At 54.1% G+C, this 25,064-nt stretch overlaps 1 protein-coding gene across 1 annotated transcript in view; it reads right to left on the bottom strand.

The window, feature by feature from the left end:
- Positions 1–9,950: 9,950 nt before the first annotated feature.
- ADAMTS16 (ADAM metallopeptidase with thrombospondin type 1 motif 16) overlaps positions 9,951–25,064 on the bottom strand; it is a 153,944-nt gene continuing 138,830 nt past the window's right edge. Inside the window, exons 19-23 of the mRNA XM_032469697.1 lie at positions 16,455–16,656; positions 16,127–16,321; positions 15,039–15,263; positions 11,830–11,977; positions 9,951–11,105 (exon numbers count right to left, since the gene is read on the bottom strand). Of these exons, the coding sequence (XP_032325588.1) occupies positions 10,990–11,105; positions 11,830–11,977; positions 15,039–15,263; positions 16,127–16,321; positions 16,455–16,656 (886 nt within the window). The 3' untranslated portion in view covers positions 9,951–10,989. The remainder of the gene's footprint in view (positions 11,106–11,829; positions 11,978–15,038; positions 15,264–16,126; positions 16,322–16,454; positions 16,657–25,064) is intronic.

The raw sequence follows: 25,064 nt of genomic DNA, 5'->3' as shown, positions 1-25,064 counted from the left end.
CCAATTTGCCATTTAAAACTCAATTCCAGTCTTTCCTGTGGTGAAGCCGCTCCAGGCCTCCTCTGTCACCTGTGGGGCTTCTGGACTTGGCATTTTACATACTTTCATTACTGAAGTGTAATTACTTATTTATTTCCCTGCACCCCTCTCCCCTTTTCTCTGAATGGATGAGAATGGAGCCCCCTGGGCTGGAAGTGGGCGCCTGAGCTCAGGGCAGGCTCGTGTTAGCCATGCTTGCATCTGCCCTTAGCAGAATGACGCCCCCACCCCAGGAGCCCTGGGAATGTGTGGAGCATTTCTGTTTGTCAGCACCAATGAGGGGCAAGGCTGGCGTTCATTTGGGGCCAGGGCACATGGCACTAAATCCCACAATGGGCAGAACCATCACTCACAGTACAGATTTATCCTGTCCCCAGTGAATGCAGTGGCATCTACTTTGGGAAACCCTGACTCTTAAAACAAAACAAAACAAAATAACAAAGTCATTATCAGCTTAAAGAAAAATCCCAGAAATTTCATTTAGTACTTCTTGAGAAACCATCAGTCACATAAGCAATGCAGGAGAATTAAGATTCCAGAAGAAAAAGGGTCAGATCAGTGGTCCGTGCAGCAGCCCTGGGTCCCCCGTGATGAGACGAGCGGGGCTGCCCGAACCCTCCCCTCGTCCTCCCGCAGCGCTGTCCCGGGTGCTCAGCAGGGGTGGCGGTTCATCTTGTCCTCGGTGCGTCCGTCCTCTGCTTCCCGTAACTCACTCCTCGCTTTCTCACTGATGGCCCGTTCCGTGCAGTCCTGCACCACATCGAGAATGGACTTCTCCCTTGTGGTCCCACCTACGTCACAGGACTCAGCTCCCTGAACCATCGGACCCTCGCTGGATGATGGGGCAAGAGTTGGACTTTGCCGCTGAAGCCAGTTCCAGCCCCGCCTCCGTCCACCCCTCTCCGCCTCCCTTCCAGCTGCGCGCACAGCCCTGTGCCTGTTTCCGGCAGTTACCGGCACTTTTCATATTTGGCTTCTTTTGCTCACGTTGTGGCATCAGCTTGGAGGGTCTCAAACCTTTGCTCCAGACCCCAGCATTTCCCCCCTGATCTGATAAGTGGCTCCTTTTCTTCCCTCACCCCAAACTCAGTGTGGGCACCACAGCTTTAACCTGCACGTGCTCAGCTCGGTGTTTCTCTCTTCTCCCTCTTACGCCGGATGCTCTTTGCTTTACGTTCGTGACACTTATTCCACAATAAGATCAGAAAGCAGCTCAGGACAGGGGTGGATCATACACACTAGTTAACCGTGGGAGCTCAGATGGAGTTAGTGATGAACTGGACTGGATGGGTTTATCTAAAAGCTCATTGAACCTCTGGTGATTTTGGGGGCAATGTTATCTAACCTCACAGCTGAAATTTGAAAGCTTGAATTTCTTACATGACTTTGGGTGGGGAGAAAGGGCTGAAAGGAAGGGAAACAGAAGAAAGAATTGGGGTAGATTCCTGGAAGGAAGAGTTTCCTGGGCTTTGTGACCGCAAGCTTTGTGGTCCTGGCATGCCAGACAGACTGCCGAGCACTGAAGGGTGTGTGCACACTTGCTTCACGGGCCCTGATCTGAGGTCCACGAAAGAATGTCTCCTGTGGACGGAGACCCCGGCGCACAGTGGCTGACAGCAACCTGCAGGGAAAGCAGGTTTTTCTTTACTTGTAGCTTATCTCTGTGTTACGAAAGAACACTAGCGTCTCCTTGTCACATTCACTGTGCAGCGAGCCCTGGGCAGTGAGATGGTGCGGTCGAGGAGGGGAGAGGGACAGGTGTCTCTGTGAGTGGCTGTGTTTCCCTTTGTCAGGAGACACCACCGAGGAGAGACTCAGCGAGATTGGAGCTGCGCACACAAAGACTGCTGTTTAACGTGGTGATGAGTCATGCCTGGGGCGTGCGGACTCTGTCATAACTGTGTCTTACATTTTGTAGGGCTTCGCCTTTTCAAAGCTTTTTCATATCTCTTATGTATTCACTTTTCAAGAGGAAGCAGGACCCAGCACACAGCTACCCATGCGATGCCTTCTCCTCACAAAGCTTTGTCGGCACGGATTCATAATTTGGGTGATTCCGTTTAATTTCAGCTCATCTTTATTAAATAGCTAGTATTCGTTATCCACCTGCACCTGCTGTTTCGCTGACAGAACACTAGTCTCAAAGCACATATCTCTTTCCTCAGTGATTCCCCAACCAACCCCCCTGCCCCCCGCCCCCTATACAAACTTGCAAGAGAATTAGAATCTCTTTGGAAGATAGTTTGTTCTTCCACTTGGTACAAATTTGTCCATTTATGATATTTGTAAAATGTGTAAGGAAGTTACTGAGGAAGGAGCTCTGTGGTCACGGAAACCACTTCCTCTGTGAATGCGTGCATCTCTGAGTCAGGCAGGTCTGAGGATAGTCCAACTGAAGGTTAAAGTGGCTTGTTCTGTGTGAGAGGACAGGAGAGAGTGTGTTTGGGGGACCCCCCAGAAGTACCAGTGGGTGACTGAGGTGAGAGGTGGCTTCCCAGAGAAGCAGTGGTGTTGGAGGGGGCGGGGAGGGGTCCTCGGGCGCGTGTTTGGCATGACGTGTTGGCAGTTCTGCCCGGACCCCTGGGGGGACACGTCTCAGGGGCTGCTGTGGACTGAGTGTCTGTGCCCCCACCTAGTTCATATGTGGGGTCTAGATCCTCTGTGTGCTGGTAGTGGGGTGGGGACACTTTGGGAGGTGACTTTGAATGAGGTTAAGAGGGTGCAGTTCCCTTGGAGGAATTAGGGTCCTTTCAAGAAGAGGAAGAGGCCGGCGCCCTCTCTGCCAGGTGAGGACACGGCCAGGAGGCTGTCTGCAAGCCGGGAGGCGAGACACCAGATCTGCTTGCACTTTGACCTTGGACTTCCCAGCACCTAGAGCTGAGATAGAAGCCCCGGCCCATGGTGTCCTGTGATGGCCACCTAGATGGACTCAGATGGAGACTGGAGGGAGAAAGTTTCCAAGGCTGGAGATAAGGCAGAGACCATGGACGGGCTGTGCGTTCCCGAGAGGTGACCCCGGAGAACAACAGAGGTGCGGGGAGCCCTGTGGCTGAGCACTCGAGGAGGCCCAGGACCTTCCCGGAGGACCCACGTGGAATCACAATGGGGTTTGGTTTTTCTACAACTTTGACTCAGTTGGACCTACAGTAGGCAAAAATATTAAGGTGAACTCAGCTTCCAAAATCACCATGTTACCATGGTGAAAATGGGGGAAACAGGCTGAACAATTATGTAGGGGACATGGCAGAAAGACTGCCCTCTAACTCGGAGTCTAAGACGGGACCCCATCCGGGCCAGGGCTGGAAGCCTCTTGCAGGCCCTCGAGTGGCCCTGCACACCGAGGCCTTGCAACCCCGTGACCCACCAGACACAGGGCTGACGTAACCCACATGCAGCCTTGCACCCTGGTTCCCTTGATCTGCAGCTCAATCCTATAGTCTTTCCAAAAAAAAAAAAAAAAAAAAAAAAGAAAGAAAAGAAAATTCTTCCTCCCTGAGCTGGGAGAGCCATGAGCACACAGGGAGGGCTGACAGATTAAACAGTGTCTGAGGCTGGAACCCGTCAGAAAGCCCAGAGTGCGTGGGCCCCAGGCCTCGGGCAAGCGTGGAGGCTGACCTCCACCTGCAGGCGGAAGAAAGGGGCTCCTGTAAACGGTAATGACGGCAGAGGAGCCCCTCCTGCTGTGGACGGAGCGGCCGGAGAAGGACTGATGCTGAGATGACCCTTTCTGTTAATTTACTGTGGCTTCATTTCCCACAAAACTGAAGAGCACTCCCCGTGTTGGAGGCAGTCCTCACACTCTGTGCTCTGCTATGAGGATCACAGAACAGTCGTGTGTGTTTGCTTTCAAACTGTTCGCTCGGGCTGCTCCGTCCTGATGAAACGTCCAACGTGAACCGTAATGCCTGCTTGGCCGTGAGTCTCTAAAGATCCCACGAGTTTTCTTGTTTTCCTTCCTGCCGTCTTTCTTCATTCAGATTTGCCCAGAACTGATCTGAGGCAAAGGTGAAAAGACAGAAAGAATAAGAAAATGATTTTGTATCTCTTTCTGAGATTAGGGAAAGAGTCAAAAATAACTTGGTTGGTTTTTTGCAAATTTTACAGTATTCTCTCGTTTCCCCACCCTGACACGTACAGACAAGTGTGTGTGCGTGTGTGTGTTTGAGAGAGAGACAGAGAGAGAGAGAGAGAGAGAGAGAATGGCTCTCTGGTGCCTTTTTCTTTTCTTATGAGGACACCAGTCCTATGGGATTAGGGTCACACCCTATGACCCCATCTAAACTTAATTATCCCCTCACAGGCTCCGTCTCCACATACGGTCACATCGGAGGTTAGGGTTTCAATATATGAATTTGGTGGGAGGAGGGGACATACAGTTTAGTCCGTAGCAAGCAATGTGTTGGAGGAGGGGGTTTTAGGGAATCCAAGGGTCTATGAACAACCTGGAAAGCTACAGACTGGGACAAAATACAGCACATTCCAGAACTGTTGGGCGCACTCAAAAACCAGGGGAGAGAGTTAATGCTAAACAAGCATTCGGCCCATTTCCCGTCAGGCCCTGGATCCCAGCATCGTGTTGGGACAGGCAGGGCCCCATCGGCTCGTGCAGGAGGCCTCCTCCGAGTGGACAGCGCTCTGACCTTCCAGCCCCTGTGGCAAGGCCTGGTGCTCCGCCTGGAGGGGACGGGGGAGCAGTGGCCCACTGTGGCACAGAGTCACACGGTGAAATGAACTGGAGGCGGCGGCCTGCACCTGCACCCCGATGGTCTGAGCCGGTTTTCCTGGGGAGGCTGGCATCCTGAGAAGGTGGTGACGGCCAGGTAAGCAAACAAAGCAGCAGGACATGCTCCCCGGCCTTCAGGCTCCCGGCAGGCTGCTCACCTCTCCGCCGCCGGGCCCGGGCGTGGGGGTCATTCCAGCTCTCGTGCTTTCTGAAGCCACCCCAGACCCTCAGCTGGGAGTCGGCTGCCAGGACCAACCATCAAACCCAAGGTCAGAAGAAGAACTAATGGCTGGATGTGACTCAGGTGGGAGCCTTGGGCCTCTCTGCTCAAGTTTCCTCTCTGGAAACTGGGACGGCAGCCAGACCTCTGCCAGGTGGCACGTGGGCCCGGGGACAGCTCCTGCTGCAGACCTGGCAGGAGGGGCCTCAGCATGGCCTTTGGTTTCCTCTGTTGCCAGGTGGGCCCGTCGCCCTGGACACTGGTCTGGACTCGAGCCACCAGCCCCTGGAGAACGCCCTGCCCATCCTGGGGTCTGCGAATGCATCCATGTGGGTGTCCGGATTTCAGGAGGCTCCAGCCAAGCACTCCTTAGAGCTTCCCCAGAGCCCTTCCATCTGCTTCTCCCGCAGAGCAGGGACCGCCCTTTGTCTGGCCAGATTACACCAGATGAGATGCGCTCAGGGCTGATTCATGACTCTGGTCAAGGATTCGTTGAATGACAGGGGAAATGGAAGGGAGGACATCCCAGAATTTTGAGGGAACCTGAAAGATCTAATTGCTTTGTTTTATGGACAGTAAACCCAGCAGCCAGAGAGGGGAACTGGCTTGGCCACTATCACGCAGGTGTTAACACAAGGACCGTCACACTGCAGCAGCCTGAAGGGAAGGGGCCTTCGTTAGTTTCCAGCGAGGGTGGAGGCACGTGTGGCATGTAGTAGTAGGTGTGGCGCAGGGTGTGGGAGGGTGTGGCCGTTCTGACGTAGCCACGCCCTTCTCAGTATCTGCAGCGCACACCCACCGCTGCTGTCTGCCCGGGGCCTCCCTGGGGGAGGAGGTCCGGTCCCCGCCCCATCCACCTTGGTTTCGCTGTGCGCCTTGCTCTGGATGGTGGGGCATGAGTGCGAGTGACCCGGGGCCTGTTCGGGCAGAAGCGGTTAGAGGCGGCCCCCAGTACCCGCAGCTGCTGCCCTGCTCCCCTCTGCCGTCCGGACCGTATCGCCTGGATGGGGCGCTGACTTGGGATTGAAGAAAACGCCCAGAGCAGACCCACAGGCGAGGGGCAGCCACCAGGCACACGAGGCAGACATGAGCCTTTGTTGTTGTGAGTCTGGAGACCTTGAGGGTGTCCCGCAGCCACCAGCCTGAGGGGCAGAGTTGGTGTGTAGTGTCTGCATGCTGAATGAACGGTAGCATCAGTGACAAAGCACATCACCCCATCTCCTTTCTGTGCCTCGAGACACTGGTGTTCATGCTCAACGGGGGCCTCGGGGCAGGAGGAATCTAACCGAAAGGAATCTGGGCCTGGGCGGGGACACCGAGGGTGCGGGCCATGTTGGGACCCAGCCGGGGAGAAGCTGCCCCTGGCGAAGCTGGTGCAGACCTGGGGCCTCAGTGATTCGGACCGCCGAGGGTGTGGCCCCGCTGCCCCGCTCCCGGCAGCGCCAGGGCCTCCGGCAAGTGGGGTAAGCGAAGGCATTTTCTCACCTGGGGGAGACTGAACGGAGCGTGAGTGAAGCCGTGTGTCGTGTGTGGGGCTGAGGCCCCGTGTCCTGCCCTGCTGTCCCTGTACGCGTGGGTCCTTCTGCCCTCTCCAGAGCCATCCTGTTCTCATCTGCAAACTAGCAAACAGGACTTGCTGGAGTATGTAATAAAAAGGCATTTTTTTGAGTTGAAACAAAGTTAAAAGGAATTGCTGTGAACAAAACCTCATTTCAAATACACAGCCAAGTACTCGTTGCATCTGCGTGTCTGAGTGTGTGTGCAGAGATAAAACAGGGCTCTGACTTCACAAACTTGTGTTTTCAGTCCCTCATCTCTGCACCGAGCAAAGCTGGGTTTGGTTCCAGGCAAAGCATCATCCTGGTGCTATCTCTGCTCGACCCAGTGACTCTGCTCACCTGAGACAACCAGCAACCTGGCAGGTCAGGGTCTCAACTTGAGACCCCCAGGTTGAGACACTGCAGGTCTCAAGTCAGGTGTCATGATCGCCAAGCGGGTGGATGATTACAGAGCCACAGAGGAAACTAGCGCCCGAGGCTGAAACCCAAGGCGAGAAACCGGATTCCTCGGTCACTGGCCTTTGACTGGGCTGCGGTCCTCAGATCCGACCTGTCCTCCTCTGAGCAGTGGGAGAACCACTTTCTAGGACGACTGCTCTGCCCAAAGGGACTGTTGACGAAAATAAATGCGCAGCCTAAAAGTTGACAGTTATGTTTTATTTGGCAGGAGGACTCGAGCCGGGATGACAGCCTCTCAGGTGGCTCTGACGGACTGCTCCGAAGAGGTAGGGGAGGAGCTGGGCTATACCGGAGCTTTACAACAAAGACCAGGTAGTTGGAACAATAAAAGCTTACTTGTTATCTGAAGAGAATCAGGCATCTCAAGTTAAAGAATTTAGGGCTTTTCTTTTTATGGGAGGAAGCAAACATTTGGGCTCATTGAATTCACTCCTTTGACAAGCACCTAGCTATTTAGGGCCAGTATCCTGTCCTTTCTTATTCTGGGTCCCCTCAGAGGGCACCACTGTGAGTGGCTGCAGAGGCTGGGCTGCAGGCTTGTCTGCACTGGGGGGTGGCGGCAGCCGCTGATGACTTGATGGCTTCAGCATTCCTTGTTTACTGATATGGTTTGCAGTGTTTTTCATTCACAGGACTTATTTTAAAGTATCTGAATTTATGACCCTGTTGAAGGGTTGCCGTGTACAAGCTGAGTTTCGCTATCGCCAACTTCCTCATGTCTTCACAAACAGGCCCTTTCAAAGAACAAGAACCTCCTGCCGGGGAGGGAGGGGGCGCGTTTGTGGCCCCAAGCTTGTGATTTGACCACCAGTTTTAGGGTTCAGCAGAGGAAATCAGAGTTTATTATAGAATGCTGTGTAAGTTCTATGAATAAAAAAGACGTGTGGGAAGCACAGAATGATAATTTCATGTTTTCAACCGTAATTTTGATGCTCAAATCAGTGATACTCTTGTTACGGAAACGACAGGACAGTCAAGAAACAAGCACCACTCGGAGGGTTGGAGTACTCAGATGTATTACGCCGGCGGGCTCAGAGGGGCTTCTGCTCCGAAGCTCTGAGCACCTTCAAGATGTGCACGTGAGGTTTTATAGGGTAAAGTACAAGCTTGGGGTATTCGGCCAATAGGCATGGAACAGCTTTAGCAGCATTATCATCACAAAAGTGGAGGCGGGGAGGCAGCAAACCAACATTCCAAAGCCAGATATGTATCTTTGAAAATCCAGCTGGCTAGCAAAAACACATAAACAGCAAACCAACACTAATTAACCTAGATTTACAAGTTAGTCCAGCAGAACTCAGATCAGTATTCCAATACTTAGACTTGTTAGCCCAGCCCAGCCTCTCCTTCACATTCCTAGACCTGTGAGTTATCTTGTCAGACCTGCCCGGTTTTTCCTTCACACTCTCAGTAGAAAAAAATGTGCTGAGATGGGCGGGGCAGCCTCGGGCTGGAACTGTGTCCCCTCCAGGGCGATAGCAATCATCCCATTCACATCACCCCTCCCCTTGCAGCAACCGCAGAAGGGCACCTGAATCACACATCAAAATGCAGCCTCCTTTACATTTGGCCTTCAACCTCAGTCGGTTGCTACAAAACTTTCTTGCAGAGCATTTTGCAAAACATAGGCCGGTGGGGGAGGTGGTCCTTCCGCCTTCCTCCAGGGCAGAGCTGCTTGCAGATTTGAGTTTTGTTCTGCATCCTTCCTCTGGTCCAGCTTTTCCCAACGTTAAGGGTCCAGACTGAAGGCTGCCCTCTGTGGTCTATCGCTCCCCTCCCCACAGGGGCACATCTCCCTCTCCTCTGCCTGTCCCTGTCTGTAATGCAGCACTTTGGGGCCCGATGTTATTTTCCTGGTGAAACAAGTCCTTGAAGACAGGACCACGCCTGGCCACTTTGCGTCCTTCACAGAGCCAGGCCAGCGACAAGGGGCTGGGACTGTCTCCCTCGGGGTGGACCCAAGGGCTGGTGGGGGTGGTGCAGGGCTGGCTGTGCTACACCAGCACCTCGTGTTACCTGCAAGCCAGGGAGCTGGAGGGTGAGTGAGGCTGACCACGCCAGAACCTGCACTGTGGCCCCTGGGGCTCTGTTGGGGCAGCGTCCACTGTAATCCCCGGGCAGCTGCAGTTTTTCTGAGTCCCCAGTGAGGGCTGGCTTAATCCGATCCACAGGGAAGAGGTGTGATGGTTAATTTTACACATCAACTTAGCTGGGCTCTGATGCTTACGCGTTGGTCAAACACCAGACTGGATGTTGCTGTGAAGGTGTGTTTTCGATGTGCTGAACATTCAACATTTAAATCAGTGGACTTTGACTAAAGCTAATTGCCCTCCAGAACAGGGTTGACCTCACCCTATCAGCTGAAGGTCCCAAGAACAAACACAGCAGTTTCCCTGAGAAGAAGGAATTTGGCCTCAAGGCTGTCACACAGAAACCCTGCCTGAGTGGCCAGCCTGCTGCTCTGCAGAACTCAGGCTAAAGATGGTGGATCGACTCCTGCCTGGACTTCCGGCCCGTGCCTGCCCTCCAGATTCCGAACTTACCAGCCCTGCGATCACGTGAGCCGAGTCCTTAAAACGAAACCCCCTTCTCTCTGTACGTAGCCTATTGTGTGTATCTCTAGAGAACACTGACTGATGAAGCAGGGATCGCAGGCTCAAGGCCGCCTTTTAATTCATCAGGGCTGCACCTGCTCCCCCCCGGACTGCAGGGGAAACTGCAGAAAACTCCTTGGCCCGGTGGCCCCGCCCACCCTTCACTGGCCGCCACCGCCCCGCTCGCCAGCCAACTTCCCGGAAGCCTCTGCCCTCAGAGCCACTCCTCCTCACTCCTGTTCCAGCTCTTTCTACCCGGATCTCTCCCTCTGTGAGGCCGGTTCCCCACTGTCCATGCCAGCCCTCGGATCTCAGAGCCAACCTAGTGAAGAATCATGAGCCATTCAGAAGCACGCTGCCCAGTATAAAATTTATTATAAAACTTCAGCAAATATAAATATCCAGGCGCCGTTTGGCGTGGAGATCACAGCACAGGAAAGACCACAGCCACGTGCACGCTGGCGGGAGAATGTCGGAGGCCCGCTTGCAGCCTGCCCTTGGGAAATCGCCAGCCTTCCTTCTGAATGGGTGTTACAGAAACAACCTAAATTTACAGAAGAAAATTTTTTAAAAACCCCGCGACATACAAACACAAAACCCGGGCTCCCAGGTCATCACTTGACGCCTGTCCGACTGGGACCGTCCACGAGCCCTCAGTCGGTCCGCAGGGCTTTGCTGTAACCGGTAAGTCTCTGATTCTGGCACCACCTGTAATTCTGACATTTGAAACAGAGAAGCATTAAGAAATGGGTTTAAATTGGAACACTCACTTGTAAATAACTGAGAAAGATAAAACATAAAATATGAAAATTCTCTCCTCCAGCACATGAGGCTGAAAGGGACAGAGCACCGCAGCAGGGAGTCCAGAGGCGAGCTCCCCACTCGGGACGGAGCCCAGCTCCCCCGGCTGGGCTGGTGCCCCCCAGAGCGACACCCAGTCTGGTCGGGGCCCCAGGTCCCATGCAGAGAAAGGGTCTGGGTTGGAGCCTGGAGCTCATCCCGCCTCCAGGTGGGAAGGGGCCTCCAGGTAGGGGGAGGCGGGCAGCGGGCATCCGCAGTGTGGGGTGGGCATCCGCAGTGTGGGGTCAGATGTTCAGTTCTTCTTCCTCCCTTCTGGGCCTGCCTTCTTAGACGAGGCTCCGCCCGGCCAGGGGCAGCACGTTGGGTGTGCAGCGGCCTGCTGGGCAGGGCACCCGAGGCCCGGCTTCACAGCTCCCCCTCCCCGAGAGCATATCTGTGTGCACCTAGGGATGCGCTCGCACACACCAGTCACACACACATGCACACGCGGTCATGTCGAAGAGCCCGCAACATGGTTTTCCTCCCTCCGGCTTCCATCTGCCTCACTGGTGCTGGAGACGGTAGCTCCTGTTCCCGGGAAGCAGCTGACGCGGCTCACAGGTTGGATCGGGAGCAGGTCCTGCAGCATTGCTGGCTGTAGAAGTGGTGGCTGCACACCCCGTGCTGGGGCACCAGGGAGCACCAGGGGAAGCGGTCCTCGCAGAAGGCACCTGAAAGCCAGCAGCCCCCGTCAGTCCCCTTCCCGTGTCTGATGCCCCGGCTAGTGACTCGGGCAGAGCGAGGTATACCCGTCATCTCCCTGAAGCTGCCGACGGGGGGCTGGGGCGTCGTGCTGACTTCACAGGACCCTTCTTGGAAGGCCCCTGCAAAGCTGACACTGTCTCCTTCTTGCGCTAAACCCACCCACGTAACCACCCTCCGCCCGAGACAACGGCCCTCTGTGGCCTGGACTCCAACTGTCGCGTCCCTGATGGAGCCCGACCACTCACGCTCCTCCAGCTCCATTTTCTCTTCCAGAAACCTTGACAGGCAGATAGGCCTGGTCCCTGCAAACAGCCCAGGCACTGAGGGCATGTGCACAGGGACGGCGCTTAGAGAGCACCCCAAGAACGAACTTGGGCAAAGGCTGCTCTGCTTCAGACTGCCCTCTCTGAGTGGAGTGGGCGTGGGCAGCACTGCCCTGCAACGGCAGCCATGCCTTCCTAAAGCCAGACCGACCTCACAGCCTCCCGTGCCGTGTGTGGGGAGGCGTGAGACGCGAGGGGTCTGCTCTGTGGGCCACTTTGGGGGAAAACTGGAGGAGATGAAGAGGGGTCCAGGGTAGCGGACACGAGACCCTCTGGCCAGTGGGCACCTCTCTGCACAGCCCCCTTAAGAACCGCCTCAGAAACGTGACAGCCCCACCCAAAACGCCAAGGGCAAGCTGACACTCACCTCTCTTCTCTGCGATGGGGCAGAAGTGAGTGCTGCAGGCCTGGGAGGCTGCGGGCTTCTGGTGCACGGGGCAGCCCGAGGCCGGCCGGCCGCCCGCCAGGCACCGCACGGACCGCGTCTGCGCGCCGCCCCCACAGCTGGCCGTGCACTGCGGAAACAAGCGACAGTCACCCCGGGCCCCCTCGGCCTCTGGCCACCCCTCGCCTCCAAGCTGCCCTCTCCACCACTCAAGGGGGCCTCTCCCTGCGATTGTGGGGTGCTGACCAGATTCTGGATTAATCCCAGGTATGGACACTGAGTGTTTTTGAGTCATCAAGGGTCGGATGGACCCCAAAAGTGACACATATCTGGGGATACAGGCTGTGGGTCTGGAATCGTGGAATGCCATCACCAAGCCAGGCTTTCCGGCGCCCAGACTGGGAAAGCTGGACAGGCCGAGTCCCGCAGAGACATGTTGACACTAAGCCCTTTCTGACCCCACGTGCAGGGACCCCGGGTGCCTGGAGGTGGCCACTTGCCCGGCTCATTCACACCCTCTAGGGAGCGCTGTTTCCTGAGGCTGAGGCCCCCACACACTGAGGCACGGAGCCCAGTCAGACCCCCTCTCACCAACTGGCCAGGTGCGCACCTCACAGACCACAGCAGAGGGCCCCTGTGAGGTCCCCTGAGGGCAAGAAACCTGGAGGGACCCAAACCCACAGCAATTCATCTGCCCCCAAAGAAAGCTACTCAGGGTCTAGGCTGAATCAGGGCAATTGCGCCCCAACAAGGCTGCTGGCTCAAGAATGTTAAGAATGTACACAAGCACCCGATGGCACTGTGGATACCCTGGTGCACGGGGGAGGGGGTCAGCTAAAGGCTTGCTTAAAGATAAGAGCTCCACGAGTCTCTCCCTTTATTTATCACCTTCTGTGGACCTCGGTGGTGCGTCTTTAAGTCTGGAATTTCAGCCACTGTAACTTGTCCCAGAGACGAAACGTCTACTCAGCTTAGGATGGGATAACACAGACCTCAATGGCTGTATCCCTTACGACTTCTGCTCTAAACATAAATGGCACTGTGCACTGTGTACAATGGCCAAGACATGGAGACAACCCACAAGTCCATTGACAGATGACTGGATAAGGATGACTGGATATATATGTATCTACACAATGGAATACTACTCAGCCATAAAAAAATTATATAATGCCATATGCAGCAACATGGATGGACTTGGAGACCATTGTTCCAAATGAAGTAAGCCAGAAAGAGAAAGACAAATCCATATGATATCACTTACATGTGGAATCTAAGAAAAAGACACAATGCACTTTTTTGTAAAACAGAAACAGAGTCACAGACACAGAGAACAAACTTATGGTTAGCAAGGACAAAAGGGCAGGGAGGGACAAATTGGGAAATCGAAATTGGCACCTCCTGGGGAGGGATTGAAATGTTAGGTATCTTGACTGTGGTGTTTCCATTGGTGTAGACATTTATCAGAATTCATCCAATTGAACCTCTGAAATATGTGTAGTTTACTGAACAGTAGTTACACCAAAATAAAGCTGTTTAAAAAAATAAATTATGCAATGAATTTTTGTACAAATTCAATTGGTCCCAGATTCAGACTCCCTCCAACGCAGGCAGCACGTACGGCGACCTTAATCCATCGACGTCAACCAGACGGCTTTTTATTTCCGGGCACCCTCATAATTAGAAGAGGATGAGGGCACATTATTAGAGGCTGGATCAAGGGTGCAGGTCTGTGATGGACTGACCGCAATCACCCAGACCAAGCCTGCTCTAGTCTCCATGTGTTCTGCACGAATCTGTGTGTCCGTCTGTGTGTGTCCGTGCGTGTGTCCACGTGCACGCCTGTATGTGTGGGTCTGTGCGTGTGCACACGTGTGTTCGATACAGCATCGCAGCCGTAGTTGCTGAGGAAGAAAACCCTGCTGATCGGCTATGACATGGCTCCTTGACTCTCAGAGCCCAAGGGTCCCCAGGTCAACGTGTGCTCGGGCCTGGTGAGGACCCCGGAGCAAGGCAGGAACCCCTCCCACCAGCCCTGAGGAACACTGGGTCTCTGTCACGTAGAGTCAGATAGTCCAGCAGGCGTTCAAACTTAGGACTTTCCAAGACCAAGTTAGAACGTGAGCCCGTGACGCTAAGCCTGAACGACCCAGGTGAGTGAAATGGGTCCTGCCGGGCGACGCACCATGAACTGTGCACCACCGTGGGGACGAGCAGGGCCACTGAGACCCCAGGAAGGCTGCGGGTCCAATAACAGAGCCTGCCGTCTTCCCGTTATTACCGGAATAACCCGTCTGGGGCAAAGCTGAGTCAGGCACTGGCCGTGCGTGTCTGCCCCACAATTTCCCACAGCTGGAGGGCACAGAGCCGTGGGTACAAGAGTTCCTGACAAACATCGCCTTTGAGTTATTACTCCCCAAAGTTACGGACTCGGAACATAATGGATGAGTCCCGTTGGATAAGATCTTCAAGCAGCTTAGGATAAAAATGACTTGCCAGACAGACAGCTGGACTATTTCAGGCTGATGAAAGCTATGTGAGATGTATTTTTAGGAGCTTTAGGTTTTGGTTTAAATGAAGTAATGGTAAACCTGGTTTTTCTTTTCTAGACTTGCCTTAAGTCTCTGAATTGAGTAGAGGGGGATGAACCCTGGCCTGATTCAGTTCCAGAAGCCTCAGTCTCCCCGTTGGCAGGGGGACAGTGGTCTCCGGGACCACCTCTATCTGTCTCTGGTCCACACTTCTCAGGAGACGGAGAAAGGGAAGCTTCTGCCCTGGAAACAACTCAGCCCAGCTTCTGGGTCGTCTGCCCCCTCCTCTTGCTGGAAAGCCTGCTCTCTGCACCCGGAAGGAAACCGAAGGGCAAAGGGTGTCGCCAGTGATACTTTTTGATCTACTTAAAGTAGCAAACGCTTGAAAAGGATGTAATTGCAATGTCAATGTCCCCTGCTCCAATACCTTAAATAACAATTTCTAATTTAAATGCCACCTGGGGAAGGAGTCGTATATTTCTAAACTAAAAAGCTGTGTCCAGTTTGAAGACAAGAGGAGCAGGAGCAGCCCAGAGGGCAGTGTGGGGGGAAGTTAACCACCTGCTGCCCCCCAGCACGTGGACCCCACTCCCATTGGAACCTGAAGCGCTGAGCAGCGGCTCCGTCCTCCCACCCTGCCAGGCCTTGCAGCCCCCCTACCTGAGACCAGGGCGAGGCAAACCAGCTGGCCCGCGGGGGGCCTGCGGCAGCCAACAGGGGGTGCTTGGGGCAGGGAAACGGGGCGCAGACGCGTTCCAGCTGCAGGTCGGGCTGCGGCAGGTGCAAGCACTTCTTTGAGGCCAGCTCTCGGTACTTCCCAGAAACGTACTTCTCAACACACTTTAAGAATCTTGTCTGTGTTCCTCTTTCACACGTAACAGAGCACTAAAAAGACAAGCAAAGATGTGAGTGATTTCTACAAAATGGTTGAGTCAAAATGCTGCCCGATTCTATCTGCTGGAACATTTATATGAACATTCAGTGGCATTCCAAATTCTGCTAAGTGGCACCTGGGCATTTTAAAAAGGCGTTACAGTCTCTGCCCTAAAAAAGGCAGACCTCAAGGTCACAGCGGCCTCGTGCTGGGGCGTGAGCTGAGGCAGGGTGATCAGAAACTGTGAAGGGGTCATTCCGGAGCTGCCACTCCGCTGGAAGTTAAAATGTTGGGCTGTACCTGATATTAGAATGCCATGAAATCTAACACCCAAGGACACTGTTGGGCCACCAGGCGGGCTCGGAGGTCCTGGGGAAGGTCCCAGGAAGGTCCCAGGAAGGTCCCGGGGCCCGGCCTGGCTGCCTTGGGCTGAGATGTCTTCAGGTTGCTGGGGGCAACACCTGCCCAGGACTGGCCTCACACGCATGCTCAGATTTGGCTTCGGGTGTGCCCTGTGGACGGCTCTCGGGCTGGGGCTGCAGCTAGAGAGAAGCACTGATAGAGAGAAGCACTGAGGTGTGTGCGTGTGCGCATGTGTGCGTGTGTGTGTCCGAATGTGTTAAATACTCAGGGCAAGGACTTTCTATCTGGGCACCTCCCAGATGCTACGCAGCCCAGGTTGCTTCCTTCCTAAGGATTCAGCTCCGGGGATACACATAGAAAGACGGCTTTTAATGACAGTCCCAATCAGAGCACCTACCTGGGACCAGTGCACCCACCTGGGACCAGTGCACCCACCTGGGACCAGTCACCCTACCTGGGGCCAGTGCACCAACCTGGGACCAGTCACCCTACCAGGGGCCAGTGCACTCACCTGGGACCAGGCGGACACAAGCCACTGCAGCTTCTTGTGCTTGTGGCAGCGCCTGAGCAGACAGGCCTCGTGCATCCTGGGCTTGGGCTCCGAGGCGCAGACGGCGTCGGGCAGCAGCTGCGCCCTGGCCGAGGCGCTGGTGCTCTTACAGGCCACGGACCTCTTCCTCCACCCCTTCCCGCAGGTTCGTGAGCACTGCGCAGGGAGAGATCAGCCAGGCGTGCATCAGATCGGGCTCGGGGTCCCAGGCCACGGGCCCCACAAGGCCCAGTGCGAATCCGCAGGGGGAGCCCGGCTCCCACCCCCACGCCAGCCCTGCCCCGGTTACCTCGGCCCAGGGCCCAGTGCTCCACGCGGGTGGGCAGCTCTGAGTGTGGCAGGCCTGGCGGCTGGAGGGCACGGGCTGAGGACACAGGCTGGCCGAGACCTGCTCCGATTTGTAGTGTGCCCGCCGCGTGCACTGGACGGGACGGCTCTGCGTGCCCCCACCACATGTCCGGCTGCAGGCACTCCAGTTCCCCACGGACCAACTGGGGGGAACAGAGAGACCTCTGGTGAGGGATAATGCCACCTCTTCGGAGCGGAGGGCCACATCTGTTGGGGGCGATGGGCATTGGCCAGCATCATACCCCACTTACTGTCTACAGTTATTTCCAGGGTCCCAGCGGCCTCCCCGGCCCCTGCTGCTTCTCAAGCCTCTGATTAGCATTCCTGATTGTCATGTGTCCCCTCCCCTGGCTTTCAGGGTCATCTGTCATTGGAAATAACTCCCCTCAACCCAGTGTGTCTGTCTCCCCTCTTTTTCCTAAAGGGAAAATTTCAAACATAGACAAAAATAAAGGACCTCCCAGTCCCCATCCACCTGTATTCAAAAACTATCAGTTCATGACCCTCCCATCCCTTCAGTATTTTGAAGCAAATTCTAGACATGTTAATATTTCAGTACACACCTCTAGGAGATAAAGATTCTGTGGTTTTTCAGCAGAACTACAATGCCATCATGGCGTCAACACCTTAACGATCATCCGTTATCGTTCAGTATCCGATGTTCCACTCCCAACTGCATCATCAACGTCTTTATTCTTCCGCTGTTTATTTGTCACAGAAAAACCAACCCCTGACTGCGTCTCCACGGCCTGTTTTGCTGATTTCAGGACTTCACAAGTTACATCTCTGTGCTGTCGCTTAACACGCTCCTTTGTCCTCTGCACTTCCTGTAACTTAGTGTTTGGACCCAAAGGGTTTGTCAGATTCAGGTTTTTGTTTTTTGTGACAACTTCGAAAGTGATGGCTTCCAGTAGGAGGCTCATAACGTCTGGTCACCTTATCTTCAATTTGTTAGCAGCTGTTGATGCTTGAGAACGTCTCTTAAAGCAACCTTTCTTTCCCCTGGTTATAAACACATTCCTTGTCGACCAGCATGTGGGCAGGTGATGGAGGTGGTGGTGGTGAGGTCCAGTTCAGCCTGACATCACCGTTTGCTCTCAGATAAGCCTGAGTGTGTCTGCGTAGCCCTCGGCTGGCTCTGCACAAGTTCCCCCACAGGAGGGCTGAGGGCGCAGGGGGAGTAGGGCCCATCAGGTTGGGGAGAGCCGGGAGGGGAAGACGTGGTCCCGGAAGGAGGCCCCTTTTGGCTGGAGGGCCTTGGGCCCTTCCAGGACACGGCCATTTGGACTCTAAGAGAACGTGATGATTTTCACGCACATTGGTGTGGTCTCCCTGTTCAGGGCATTCAAGCAAAAACTGAAAATTCTATGGGAAACTTGAGGCCCAAGGCGCTCTGCGTTTGTGGGTGTGGAAAATCATCCCCAAGGAGAAGGTGGAGCAGCGGTCTCCCCCCTTCAGACAGTGCAGAGACCTCCCCCGCCCCCACAGCCTGCGCCAGCAACGGGTCCCCACTGCCCAGTGTCCAGCTGTCGGCGTGATGGGACATGGAGGGACAGCAGGGCATGGGGAGCTGTCAGGAGGCCCCCCCCGGCCGAGTCTGTGAGGAGCTCGGGTTCCCGGGCGGGAATGCCCTGCCTTCTGTTCCACAGCATCTCTGAGTCTGAGCTGATGCAACAGGATTGTCCCCTGATCATTGAGATAAAACTAAGAGTCTGTGAAGATGCCCAGTGGTGCCCCTTTGGCTTGGTGATCTCCATCCTTTTCCCTGACTTGATGCCCCGACAGTCACACACCGGCTGAGGCGCCAAAGCAGCGGCCAGAAAGCTTGGCCGGGGGTCTTTCCAGAGCCTCTCGGAGACGCCGCACCGACAGGAGAGGTTCTGTGAGGTCCGGAGTGCATGCGCCAAGTTCCACCGGGAGAGACCTGACGAGGGGGGCAGAAGCTGCTCGTCACCCCTCCCAGGGATAAAGATCCGGAATTAACGCCTCACCTCTGATTTGGGTGCTTTCTCTGTGTGATGTGGGGGTGCGTGTGCATGTGTGTGTGTGTAAATATATATTTTTAACATGACTGAAGGCAGACAGTATATGAAACTTTTAAATTCAGCATTTTTTTTTAGTTTTTTTTTTTAATTTTATTTTTTTCATTTTTTTAATCGAAGTACTGGGGATTGAACCCAGGACCACGTGCATGCTAGTCACACACCACACTCTGCCACTGAGCTATACCCACCACTCCCCCTTAAATTCAGCATTTTTACAATTCCACGTTTACAACACACATTTTTCTCATGCTGCAAAGACTTTGTGAACGTATTTTCAGTGTCTGATATTTCACAGTACAGAACGTGCATACGAATATCTGAATAAGGAAATAAAGGCACAGAGGATTGGGTCCCGTGCTCTAGGAGACACACCTCCTGAGTCGGACCAGTTCCAGGTGAGTCATGCCTCCAAGATTTCCGAGCAAAATGACGAGCACTTTCTCTCGAGTTCTCAAAGGGATCTGTGACCTAAATCATTCTGGAGCCTGCTTTTGGACCCTTGTGAAAGTTCTAGAGAGAAATGAGGCAGTGGGGGAAGGAGAGGGAACCCGGTGACACTTCCTGGGCGGGAATGGAAGTGACCCCACCCCAGGGGTCTCGGCAGCCCTGACGCACCAGCCCCCGGCGCCTTTAGGCTGAGCTGTGCCCTGGTGGGTTTACTTACCTCCGTTTGTAGAAGCCTGGAACTATTTTATACCAAGCGTTCCTCATGAACAGACTCTCTCATATTTCTAAGAAAATTATTAAACAACCGTAATGCAAAGTTTTACTCACATCAACAGAAACTGCTGGGTGTGTAGGAATTGTTCCACATCAGCCGTGGAAAGGCTCCATTTTTCAGTGTCAACAAGATTAGTGGTGTGTTTTTTTCAGTTTCACGTTAAACCGTGTAAATAACGCACACTCCTCTGAGCCACCGGCTTTGCAGATGAGTCTGCACTTGAAGGCTCCTGTTGCTTTCCTGGTGTTTTTATGTTTCCTCCCACTTCTCACATTTGCTCTGTCAACCCTGCGGCCTCCTACAAGGTAACTGGTCTGTCCACACCGGGGCTGCGAAGGCGTCCTGGCTTCTCCCAGGCTTTTCACACTCCCGTGTTAAGCCCTCTGCCTCTACCCGCTTCAGCTGTTTAAGCTGTGCCGGTCCATTCTCTGCCCTCCTCTTAGCCGCACGCACATCATTAGGAAATCGTCCTGAACACAGATGGCTCCCGCGGCTTCTGGAAGTGCCAAGTGTCTGTTTTGCTTCACGGGCAGAGCCCTGGGGAGACGTCTTGATTTCGGCTCATGAAAGAGTCAAAATCCATGCCGGCTTCTGTGAGGATGTCCGAGGGCCCCGTGAGCAGAACCAGGTGCGTTCCTCTGCGAACCAGCGGCCATACCTGTCCTGCTTTGTTCTGTTTTTTTTTTTGTTTGTTTTTGTTTTTTCCCAAGTCTGCCAACTAGAACAAAACAGGTGGCTGGTATTAGCCAAATCAGTCGGGTTTCCCAGGAAAGACCTGGAGGACTCAGCCACCCGGCCGCCACGGTGCTTCCTCCGGCTGTGGGCTCCCCCCGGGCAGGGCTCACCCTCACAGCTCTCAGTGCTGCCCCGACAGGCCGGGGAGTTTATGGCCGTCACTCAGCAGTTTAGACCAGATTTCCTGGCACCATCTGTTCAGTATTCAGTATCCCTAATAGTCAATACTTTTTAGTGGTTTCTCATAAAATGACTTACCCCTCCCCATTAGAAAAATTGTAACAGTTTGGTTTTGGTTATTTAATGTTTCCTTTGAAAATGCACATTTCCAATGAGGGTACTTGGTTTAGTGCCAAACACGCTGTCATGAAGCAACACCCCACGCCACCCCCCCTTCGCCGGCAGCCACGGTGCTGTCGCTGCTGTTCAGACTCAGGGCCACCTTGGGCTGGACCAGAGCCTGCTGCTTACAGCCGACCGCCACCCACAGCCAGCCCAGGGCTGTCACTGAGCCACATCAGGACATCTCCCAGAGAGCACGGGAATTGCCATCAAGGGCTAGCTTCACTTGAGAATTGACTTTCAGTTTCTTTCTCTGTTTATTCTCTTCGAAGTTTCAAGACAAAGCCCTAAACACCGTTCCCTTTTCAGGAATAACTTGATCTTCTACAGAGTGGCCGCGCGTAACTCAGTGAAACCGCGGAGTAAGGGCCGGGCAGAACCTGGGTCACAAGGCGAACCCACAAGCAGGCAGTTTCCACAGCTGGATCTGGTTCCAGAGAGATGCGAGCTAAACACAGTGAAAGCTGACCTTGCAACAGCGTCAGTGGGTCAGTCGGTCACCACGTCCAAACACTGGCATATCCACCGCAATTTTCAAGTTGGTTTTCATTAATCCAGTCGTCCACTGCTGCTTTCCTAAATGATCTTCAAGGTCCTCGGTGATTATAAACATGGACCCTCACGTGCTCCAAACTCAGCGGTCCGGGGGCTCTCACGCTGCCGCACCGATGCGATGGGCACTGTGTGATTTTTGAAGATAGAGAGCCCTTGTCTTCATACGAAACTGCAGCGCCATCACATGTGTGAGTAATTCGAGATTTACCACACTTCTCAAGTGAAATGTTTTCAAGGTAACAACGCACATCCAACAATAAACATGTGTCAGTTGAAAAATCTGACTTTCCTGCAGGGAAAAAAAATCAGCTAACAAGTTAACTTAAAGAGAGCAGGCAGGCTGTGAGCTGCGCACAGCTGCCGAGGTCAGAGGACATGGGAGGATGAGGAAGGAGAGAAACGGGTTCCTGGACCCATCTGGCCGCTGCCCACGCACCAGCCGTCAGCTGGCCTGCTCGGTCTGCTGATGCGGGAATTACTGGTTTATGTCAAAGGATGTTTCAGCAGTCTCAGAGGAGTGCCAGCTCCCTCCAGGCAAGCTCCGGGACGGAAGTCCAGCTCTGAAAGGGCCAGCAATCTTGGTAACCAAGTGTGTCAGTGAAGGGTGTCGAAGGAGCCGTATCGTTGGACAAGCCGCTTGCACGCGGCCCTCACGCTCTCCCTTCTGGAGCCGCGCACGGAGCCCTCAGACCTCGTCCAGCTCAGGAGTAAGTGCACTAGACATGACAGCAACACGCGGACACGCACGCATCCCCCGCCCCACAGGCTGTTTGCAGGGGCGTCCTGAACCCTCTGAAGGTCTGCTGGGTGCATTCTTCTAGAAGCAACGCTGGGACTGGCTTTGGTTGTCACCTGAGAACTGAACCTCCATTACTGACAACCGGTTGGCAAGCACAGAGGTCAGATCTCAGAAGACGGAAGACCTGAAACAGGCGTCGGCTCTTGGAAGCTTACAGCTCCGTGGTTACTTCACTTTGCTCAGCCTCAGAAGTCAAATGACTTACGTCCAACGTGGAATGGAAGGAGAGGTTTACCATGAGCCAGGCACTGGACTGAATTTTTTCACCTTTAAATGCAGCATTTCTTTGCTGAATCCCACAAAGCCAAACTGCAGGACATCGAAAGCTCCCCACAAAGGAGGCAGGCACTGAGGGTGTCAAGTTTGTGGACGATGAGAAGCCAAAGGTAAGGAGATTTTTTATTATCCAGAAGCCGACATGCTCTTCCTACCAGATTTCCCTGTCTCACTATCCTGTCCTCAGGTGTCATTTTGAGAAGAATCAGTTAGATTTACAGAGCTTCACTTATGTGGGGGAAGATGGGAAACAGAATTATAAGGGGCACGCTGCTCTAAACAGCCTTCATAATCCCTTGTTTGAGCCAAAATCCTTCATTTGAGGGTTTTCTCTCTGTGGACCACGGAGGGTGTGTGCATCCCATCAACTCAAAGGAGAAGGCTCAGCTCATCAAAGGTGAGGTGGGAATCCTCAGATTCGGAATGACAGCGGAGGACTGGCTCTTCGCGAGGCTGCCCCACTGTCCGGCTTTCACAGAGCATCGGAAAAGAGAGGCTGAGTGTGCGAGCTGGGAAGGGCTCCGGACCTGGTCTGCTTTTCCCGTGGTGTCTTACGAGGGCGGTCCCTGAGGGAGCGGGAGGTGAGATCGGCTGGGGCAGGGGTGACCCACAGGGCTGTCCTCAGAACCTGCCCCGCCCTCCTGGGAAGAACGGGTATCTCTCCTGCCATCAAAGTGGGCAAGGCCACCCCCTTGCTCTCCTTTCACATCCATTCAGGACCCGACCATGGAGCCGCCTCTTTGCATCACAGACACCTCTGCTATGGAGTGAAACACCGGGTGGGAACTCCACTCAGGCAGGCAAATCAGCCCCCAGAGCCAGGTGGCAAGAGAAACTGAGGAAGGACTGAGTAGGAGGGCCTTCCTCCACTTTAACAAGTTTAACATCCCAGATTCTCGTGCCCAAGGAGACCAAGGGGCTCAGAGGACCCTGTGACCCAGCCTGGCGCTGAGACAGTGTTTCCCAAACCATAGCTGCCTTGGCGGCGGGGGGTCTGGTGGGGACGAGGAGGTTCTCAAACACCTGCATGTTCCCAGTCCTTTCTCCATCCTGCAGGAGTCACAAATCTGGGGCTGTGGGTCAGAAATCTGAATTTTTACAAAGCCCTCCTTCCACAGCCTGGTGGCCAAGATGACCATCAGGGATGGGAACACACTCTAGGAGACAGGACCCCTGGTCCTCGGGGCGGGCCAGGGCTCTGGGTCCAGGAGGTGGTAACTGCCCTCGCTCCCTCCTGCGTAGTCACGCTGTACTGGTGTTGATATATTTACTATTATGAGAACTCAGATGTGCCCATAAAACATCAGGGGAGAGCCTGGTGAATAGGTTCTTCTGCACGAAGGAGGAACCCCTCACTCCCTGTCATCGGCCAATCAGTAAAGCCCACCCAAGAGAACAGCCCTCCTGATTTTAAAGACTGTGCTTTGGAGGGGGCCCCAGCCCCAGCGACTGAGCTTCCGGGAGTGGGAGGCAGGCAGGCTCAGCCTCCTTCCGGAAGAAGACCTGCCAGGACCAGAGTGGCTGAGGAGCTGGCGTGGACCGAGCTGCCCCCTCCCGTCCCCGCCCTCCCGGCCTGACACTGATGCGCTCCGGCAAACACGTCCAGGGCCGACGCCCTTCCAGCCCTGCCGCGCAAGCCCACCCGACGGCCGGGGAGACACCCCTATCCAAGGACGGCTCCGTGGGGGGGGTGGGGATCTTCGGAAGCGTCCATCTCACTTGGGCACGAAAGGCTGTGAGAACGGACATACTCACAGCTGGAGAGACCATTTAGGTTACAAAGACCCCATTAGACCCCCTGCCCCCACCCCCAGACAGATAATTGGTGTCCACTGGTCAGGGCCAGTGTAACTCCCTACCGGAGGCTCCTCCAGTTCCTGCCCCCAGGAGGACAGAGCAGGGGGTACTCCCCAGATCAGCATGTGTCCCGGGGACACTACGTCTGTTCTGTTCTCTGGACACAAGACACACCGCCTGGATGGGAGCCTCCCTGCCGCCGGTCCGTTTCCAGCCTTCTCTACTCACTCTGAACTGACCTGCCAGACACTTGGCCATCTCTATTTTCTTGGCAAAACACCAGGGCCACACCCACCCCATGCAGAACGAGGTAGGGGGAAGGGCCAGCCTTGCCCAAGGCTGTCATCGTCCTGCTGTGGCCCGGCGACACGTGGGCACACAGGGAACCAGCCGAGGCTGCACTCATTTCCGCATCCACAGCTGCACGTGTTACTGGGATCATGTAATATAATTAAGTCTGGTGTTTCTCGATGAAAGATGAGTGTGGAAAATGAGAAGCCTGTTTCTAGGAAAACTAAGTTGAATCTTTGCATGACTCAGTAGAAGTCAGTCACGAAACGGAACTGTGGTCAGCTTAGGCGTGGCTGAGACCAAAGTAATATTTGGAGGAAAAATTAAAAACATAAGATGTTTTTGTACTCAGATGGATGGGACAAGTAAACTGAACATCTCAGGAACTGGGCATATTTTAGGCAGATAATCAACTTAGATCTTTAACAGGCAGATCTCTACTCAAAATCAGCTTTGACTCTCATGAAAATAATTAGCAGATGGATGCACATTTATGTATTTTAAGTGAAAATTAAAGTTCCAGGTGGGTATGTGTGTGTGCTTAAATGATATTCCCTTAATTTATTTCATCAGTGGACAAACTCATGGTCACCACAATTTTTATTCACGTACTGTTCTCTCTCCTTGATCAGGAGGCTGGATCTCTTCTCTCTTCCCCTCACACAAAGGATGTGAGCGCAGAAAAGGAGAAAGGAAATTGGGACCAAACAGCCATAAGAAGCAATTGTTTCGAACTGTCCGTAGGTCACATCTCACGCTCATCGAGCTAGGAGTGTGTCCCCTGCCATCGTCAGAAAAAGAGTGGCAGGACTCGCAGCTCACACGTGAACACGGCTAGAACACTGTGACCCCTTCACATGCCTCTTTTGGTGACCTTCTCACATCCCAGAAAATCACCCTTCAGGTCCTGCCCCTCTCCGGGGCCCTGACCACAGGCTCACAAGGTCACTCACGGCTTTGTGGCTTCACTTCCCATGACATGTGTTGTGT

Source organism: Camelus ferus, chromosome 3 (genome assembly GCF_009834535.1).
Source record: "Camelus ferus isolate YT-003-E chromosome 3, BCGSAC_Cfer_1.0, whole genome shotgun sequence".
Lineage (NCBI taxonomy): Eukaryota > Metazoa > Chordata > Mammalia > Artiodactyla > Camelidae > Camelus > Camelus ferus.
Note: the sequence above shows the minus strand (reverse complement) of the source record. Positions and strands in the feature narration are given on the sequence as shown.